At 38.4% G+C, this 7,799-nt stretch overlaps 2 protein-coding genes across 2 annotated transcripts; one reads left to right on the top strand and one right to left on the bottom strand.

Annotated features, from left to right (window-relative positions):
* Positions 1 to 499: 499 nt before the first annotated feature.
* LOC121430183 lies at positions 500 to 1,611 on the bottom strand. Its single transcript, XM_041627461.1, has 3 exons — positions 1,593 to 1,611; positions 1,218 to 1,279; positions 500 to 973 (listed from the first exon to the last, which is right to left on the bottom strand). The coding sequence occupies exons 1-3, from the start codon at positions 1,609 to 1,611 to the stop codon at positions 500 to 502; spliced, it is 555 nt and encodes a 184-aa protein (XP_041483395.1).
* Positions 1,612 to 4,518: 2,907 nt separating this feature from the next.
* LOC121430364 (allatostatin-A receptor-like) lies at positions 4,519 to 7,446 on the top strand. Its single transcript, XM_041627649.1, has 3 exons — positions 4,519 to 5,410; positions 6,102 to 6,237; positions 6,723 to 7,446. The coding sequence occupies exons 1-3, from the start codon at positions 5,024 to 5,026 to the stop codon at positions 7,292 to 7,294; spliced, it is 1,095 nt and encodes a 364-aa protein (XP_041483583.1). The 5' UTR covers positions 4,519 to 5,023; the 3' UTR covers positions 7,295 to 7,446.
* Positions 7,447 to 7,799: the final 353 nt, after the last annotated feature.

Here is a 7,799-nt window from a genome sequence, read left to right as displayed (position 1 = left end):
GGGGTGGGGGGGGGGGGGAGAAGAAATTCATGCATCATCGCGTCATCAGTCATATATCCACAACCTTATGGGGTCTAGCTCTCTCCCCCGCCATCGTTCTCTTTTTCTGTACCCCTTTCTCCCACCCCCATCATTTTTTTTCTCAATTGCCCATCTCAGTACCATTCACAAAAGTTCCTCTCCATTAATTTCCTTATATCCCATTCTTTATCTCTTCGAAGTCATCTGATTCCATTCTATTCCCTTTGTATATTCTTTTTTTAATTCTACCTATAGCTTTCAGATAATATTGATAGAATATTAAACGCTTTCAAGCCTATAAACACTCTCCCTTGTTTTCAGTTTCCACACCAATGATATAAAAATTCGAACATCTGTGCCTCTAAGCAATTTCCCTTCTTTTCGTTACTCTATTTTACACCAACAACATAAAGATTAGAAAAGAAAACAAATAATTTTCAGGCAGTTTTATTTACAAGAAAGCATGTATTTCTGAAGTTCAACAGTGCGAGTTAAGTTTGAAAGCTACCTCTGCAATTATTTCATTGAGAAAGGTAGTTGCAGCGGATAAAGTATTGTCTATTACTTTTGACTGAGACGTTTCAAGCATGACGTCACTGTTATCGTCATCGAAGAGATCATCAGTAAAGTCTGACAAATCACTGACCGATGTGAACGTGTCGTCATCGTATTCATCATTGCTTGCGATGCTGGACACATCTGTTATGCTATCATTGTCCATTTCATCCATGAATCTTAGAAGACTCGATGTGGTATCTGATAGCAACGATTCGTTATCATCTTCAATGGAGACTTCATGTCGGGAAGGACAAGAGCCGTCGACGCTGTCGTCGTCGATATCAATATTCTTGAAATTGGTTACCGGATAGTACAAGGTACTTTGTAAGCCATCTTCCGAGCTCCACACTGATGTCGTGTCGCTGTAAGCATCACTGATATTTGTAGAGTGGAACTGTTTTAATAAATAAGATAAATTACATCTAATATCAAAATCAACGGAAAAGCTATATAGGGCTCCCATATGGAGAGAGTATACTTTGAAATTCGACGATAGATCTAAAAAGAAAAATACACATACTTAAAGTAGGCCTTTACCCTTAAAGAAACAGAAGTTTCCATAACTTTCTCCTAGTCTGGTTGACATGCTTTGTAGAAAATTTAATTCATATAGTTTTTGTCAACAGTGCATGGCTTACCATTTTGAGGGCCTCTGTTGTCAAAGCATTCTTTCGGAAGCCATCGCTGTCATCCTCGGAAACTGTAGACAAAGATAGAAAATCTTCAATGAAAACAATTTTTAGAACTAAACTTGAATTGAACTTGGACGTTGGTACGTTATTTTCGGTTCTGCCAAAGAACAACTGCGATTCGTTTTCTAAATCTGAATTGAATGAAATATTTTAGAATTATCGTCTAATTGAGTTGACGTAATTTTCTTGTTCATGTCAAGTCATGTGTGTTCGGGATGGGATTCTGATGAAGAAAATTGTCCATACCTTGGAGGAAGCAGCACAATTTTGACAAATTCTTTCCCATACTCTTTCGAAGTCGGGAGAAACATCTTCGCATACGTGAAGATCGGCGAGCCATTCTCGAGAGATCTAAAGACAGGAGCAATTAAAGCAAACGTCTTGATCGCAAGAAGAATTCATAAAGAATAAATCATCTCAGTTGCTAATGTAAACGGAAACTTACGAGATTCTTTGTTACGTATGACGTTTAAAAAGCATTTTAGTATCGCTTCCCTCATTGGTCAAAAGTTTATGTTGTCGCGCAATGTCGTTGGACGGGTATTGTTACGTAAGTTAGTGCGCATAAAAGTTTGCAAAACATTTTGTTATTGGAGAAATGACAGGGATCAGACATGACCTCACAATGTTTAGTTCTTTGGCGCTGACCGGTAATCTGAAGCCGTGTTTGATTTTAAACTACTCTGATCTGCATAGATTTGGTTTAACTGGATAGCCAATTGTGATATAAATCTCTAACAGTATTAGATGTTCAATGATTCCGCTCATTTCATTACCAAACCATAAGATTTTTAAAGGGATGATCCGGGCTGAAAATATTATATCTAAATAAATAGAGTACAAATCACAGAGCAAAATGCTGAAAATTTTGTCAAAATCGGATAACGAATAACGAAGTTATTGAATTTTAAAGTCTATCAATATTTTGTGAAAATAGTTATATGCACGTCGTCATGAATATTCATAAGGTGGGCTGATGATGTCACGTCCACACTTTCCTTTGAATTCCTGTGAACTTTACTATAATTATTGAGATATAAATATCTCCATCCATGGCCAAGTTGACTGAACCATATTATATAAAACAATGCTATTTCCACATGTTTTGAGGGATAAATTAATCATTGTTTCACTTGACAATGAGGAGAAAATTAGAATATTTTATATTTCACATAATAAAAAACAAAAGAAAGATGACATTCATCAGTCTCCTCAACCGACAGGATGTGCATGTTGTTTTGTGAAATAAATCGAAACTTTAAAATGTCATAACTTTCTTATTTTACATCCGAATTTGATGAAATTTTCAGTATTAAGCTTAATGGATTTTTCTCATTTTATTAAAATCAACTTTTTGTTGGAGTGGACTTGTCCTTTAAGGAGGAATTAGGAAAAAGCCACAGTAATCGGAAGAAGCATACAATGTAAACAAGATGTTGCTATGTTTAGCTCCCCATAATTTTAGCACTGAGTTAGACCATGGTCTAAGCATAGAGATACATTGGCGGCGGAAGCCAACAATTTTAGGAGGGGACAACCAAAAAATTTTTGACAAGCAAGAAAAAAAAAAGGTTTTCAACCCAAAATTTTTTGGGGGGTCGTAGGAAAATAAATTGACAAGCAAAAAAAAAAAAAAAAAAAAAAAAAAAAGGTCATCAACAACAAATTTAGGGGGGGACCGTCCCCCCCTCCTCAAATTTAGGGGGGGACACGTCCCCCCTGTCCCCCCGCTTCCGCCGCCTATGTAGAGATATAATTAGGTTACATCTCCATGGCCCGTATTCTGAAGTCGGGTGTAACTTAAACTCAGGTTTAAAGTTGTGGTCTAAGTATGGACAGCCAATTGTCACATAATCACTAACAGTAAAGATATCATACTTCAGCTCATTCGGTTCTCAAATCATTTACTAATTGTGTAGGAAGTATAAATAAATGATTGTTTTCATCATCAATGAATCAGGAAATAGCACAGTAAACATAAGAAACATACAATTTAGGTTTCTGTCTATCCCTTTCCCCATTTTCTCCTTTTTCAATACTTTTTTGTTGTTGAAAAATCATCATGGGAGGCAGTCGATTCCTGACCCCTATATGGCGCACCCGATGAAGAAAATTAAGACAGTTAAATTTAAAAATCATGGCGGGAAACTTTTCATTATAACATACCGTCACATTTTCACTTTAAGGTTATTTACACCTCCCCCCCTGAATCAATGTCCCATATTGTGTAAATCGTATACTACAGCAGGGGCTTTAAAGAATTAGCGATAGCCTCAGAATAGATACGCCATGTGTGGCGCCCTCTAAAAATGCAGCCGGGTTGGCAATGGATGGGTGACAGAAAGAGCAGTTCTACGCTTAGAGTTAATTATTCTTACATGGTGATCATTGTGCTCTGTCATTAGAAACTTGAGTCTTTAGCACGTATCCCCTTGAATTTAGACACCCACTTTACTCTACTATGTGGTGGATATGTGCATGGCTCTAAATGGTATATACATCATGTACATATTTGTTGAATCTTCACCCCATCCCTATAACGTGTCTATAGGAACAAGTGTCTGGGGGGTAAGCACCGATAATGCAGCTGACCCTTCCAACCTTTGAGTCCGGCAACATTAATAGTTCATCACACATTTTTTTTTTGCGCTAATAAAAGCTGGTCCCCGGAGAGAGAGAGGTTGGAATGGGCTTGCCACCCCTCCCCAGATACGCCATTGCCCTTACCCATAATTTGTATACACAAAGGTTTCAGGCTTCATTACTTTATTTCTGTGCACACCTGGGCAGCATCTGAATATTCGATAATCTTGATGGGGAGAGAGAAAAAAAATGTTGCCCAAATTTGAGTTATTTTCGATGAAAATTATGCCATGTTATTTCTTTTCCATTTCATTTTTCGAATCCCTCATTTTCTACTTGACTCTTCTCCCCCTTTTCATCACTCGAAAGACTACGGTGCCCCTACCCCCTGTAGCTACGCCCCTAGCCATACCGATGTCTCATAAGTACTAATCCAAATATTTATAGCGTATCAGATATGATTAGTCCTTCTATAAAAAAAAGGGTTGATCATAGCAGAAACATGTTGACGATATTGGTATAGTATACTCCTCAGGTGCTCCTGTGTAAATATGTTTTAAAGCTGACCACTAGTTGCCGTTTTTGGCAGTGATATCTACAGTCTTTAGTATTTACATGATTGGAATAATAAGATTAACAGTGTTAATTGTTGAGTTGATCGGTAGCATTGTAAATAAAAAGGCAAAAATCAACTTGAACCAAGAATGCCGATTGCCGGAGCTACTGTTTCATCAAACTTATATCACATTTCATTACCTTTGTCAATCGCTTTCGAGGTCTAATTTTCGCGGTACGTGTTGGTCATTATCAGAAAAAAATGTGTAAAGGGTAGATTAATGTAAAATTGGCTTCAGACTTGGCAAAGAGTTAAACCTTACACGTTGCTTTACAAATCAGAGATTCATGAAACAATGATTTCTGTATTTCAACGGAAGGAAGCGTCGCAGTCGAAATCTTGACAGACGTGGAAACATTGTCGACAACGATAAATTTTATATTTCTATTATTTGCTATATAAGTATGATAACGGAGCAGTATTTTACTCATTAAGGAATGTTAAACGTCTTTTGGCTGATAACTAGAAACAGAAATACAGCGGCACTTGGTCGCATTTGGCATGTTTGGGCACCACTTTGGTCAAGAGGCCTAATCTTCGGGGAACAACAAAGATGATATCAATTTCGACACAACCATCTTCGATCATTTCAGCTACGATTTCATCAACGAACTCGACATGCATCAACTCTATGGACAGCGTGATCCCGAACGAGGATTGCAAATACCTCACCATCGCTGCCATGGTGTTCGTCATCGTCAGCATCGTCGTCATCGTCTTCGGTATCGTAATGAACATGTGGCTCCTTGTCATTCTCCTCTCCAAAGATCGCAGACACAGGACGGTACCCGATATCCTCATCGTCAACATGACCGTCCTAGCCGTCATCATGTTCGTCTTCGTCGCTGGAGTCAACGTCGTTCTCTTTTCTCAGGAGGCTTTCCAAATCAGGTTTTTCAGCAACCTGAAACTAGATAAGGCTATTTTGTATTTTCAAGTGGTAAGTATGAACTTAATACAGTCACACATAAGAAACCGACTCTATAGATAAAGATTTTTTTAAACAAGTGCACACCTAGTTACCAATAATGCATATAGCATTTCTATTTATTTGAAAGCAAGATAAAAGAGCTTTGTAGATTAAATGCTTTGCTCACGGGCATAGGTGCCGCGGCCGGGGATCGCCTTAGACCACTCGGCCACGGCACCTCTACCAAAGGTGCTAAAGATAATATTTTAAGTTATTTCGAGATATATATTATCGGTCGGTTTGGAGTTGTTTCGTTGGTGTGACTGTAGTATAAGTCTATTTATTTTAATATTATTGGGAACATAGGTATCCCCCCTCCAACCTTCCCCTTTCTCTCCACTCACTCCTTCTCTTTCCTGTGTCGTTTAACACAGTCATCTCTTCATTCCCAATTTTCTCCTTCCCCGATACGATTTTGATGGGGTATAAACATAATTTATCCTACGCCATATATTATATTATTCAAGGCTCCCCCGAAAAAATGGATATTTAATCATATTTTTTAAATCAAAAGAAATTTGAAATTATTTGCCAACTCTTGATAACAAAGCTTTAACTCCCTACCACAAATCAAGAATGTTTACAACAGAGTGCATTATGACCTCCCAAACGATTTTATTTTTTAAAAAAATGTCACCATCTCCTCTTCTTTTTCTTCTAGTTTATTGCATTGTCTTCATTTACTACCCTCGTCGTGCTTGCTTTGGATCGTTTCTTTGCGATCGTTCATCCTCTTTTATCGAGACCATACCGAACTAAGAGGAACGCCGTCATATGCTGTGTCTGCGTTTGGATAGGTAAGAAAGAGGATGAGGAACTGGTTGATGATGACGACTATTATGCTGATTATGATGAAAAATGGCGGAGATGGGGAGAATGATGAAAATGGTGATAAAGATGATGGTGATAATGGTGATGGTGATGACAAAGGTGATAATGATAATAATGATAATGGCGATAATGATGACTATGATCATAGTATCAATAACGAAATTAAGTCAATGGTAATGAATTGAAAGAATTAAGTGGATATATTTCACAATCCTTCATAACATCATGACTTCCGCACTTTTCGTAAATTCTAGAAAAAGAAGGAAAAAAAATTCCGTTTAATAATCATATAAGTGAATATAATCCACACGAACACACAATTGGTCTTCACTATACCAATTGTCTATTATGTTATTAGACCAACATCATTATAGCCTAAATATTTTATACCGTGTATATTTTATCATATCTACGGTTTATATTTTTATTATAACGTGTTTTTTCGCTATAGTGTGTGGAATAAGTGTACTACCAATCGTGATCAATGGTGGAACAAGACACGTCTTTGAGAACTATAACAACCCTTCCTTCAAGCCAACTGTCATCGTCTCAACCATATTCCTATATGGGCTATCGATTACCATCTCTATCGCTTGCTACGCCGCCATTTTGAAAGTCCTTTGGCGCAACCCTTTCCATGGACAAACTCACTGTGGAGAGCACAATAAACCCATCACAAGGCGTCGACGGAGGCAGCGAATTCAAATCCTGAAGACCGTCACCATCATCATCACCAGCAACGTCGTCATCTATGGATATTTCTTCGGTGTGATATTGTGGATTGCTTGCGGCGGTCATACGCGCGTCAGTGCGTGGTTCGGTCACGCACTGTTATATTCCGCCATTTTGGTGGCGTACTTGAACCCCTGTATAAACCCATGCGTCTATGCCCTTCATCAGATGAGGATCAGACGATATCTTTCTCGAAGAAAGTTGCGGAAGTTGCAAGCATGGAGTGGTCGCCCGTTACCTAGTACCAGATCGGAGATACGAGCTCGTGAAGAATATGGCAGTTTCATTTAATGAAACTTGCTGGACACAACAGATGCACTATTTTTTGAGCATCTGTCTGAGGATGCGCTCTCTGATTGATTTGATACCATATTGTAAACTCCTGAAGAAGACGGAGGACCATTGAAAATTCGAGTTAATAATAAAAACTTTATTGGCAAGTAAATCATTATCATCAGCATTTTTTTGTTACAGAATTTTATATACATTGTGAAAGAAATGGATGAAGAGAACAATGGTAGGCGTATCTTAAATCAAGGCTCCCCCTAGCTATCTGCCCTTTGGAAAAATTGGTGATGCCTAAAAAATGTCTCTGCCGGGAATGGAACCCTGGCCCCCAGGCCCCAGCTTGGAACGACGGTGCCTTAACCACTAGCCCACAGAGACGGGTTAGGGGCAAGGGCGACCCCGATCCGATTGACCGTCAGATAAAAAGATTTTCGAAACTATACCAATTATAATTTCCTTTGTCGGGTGTAGGTGGGTTTTGAACAATGACAAGTCGCCATATGCCTCA

The sequence above is a fragment of the Lytechinus variegatus genome, chromosome 16, assembly GCF_018143015.1.
Source record: "Lytechinus variegatus isolate NC3 chromosome 16, Lvar_3.0, whole genome shotgun sequence".
Classification (NCBI taxonomy): Eukaryota; Metazoa; Echinodermata; class Echinoidea; order Temnopleuroida; family Toxopneustidae; genus Lytechinus; species Lytechinus variegatus.
Note: the sequence above shows the minus strand (reverse complement) of the source record. Positions and strands in the feature narration are given on the sequence as shown.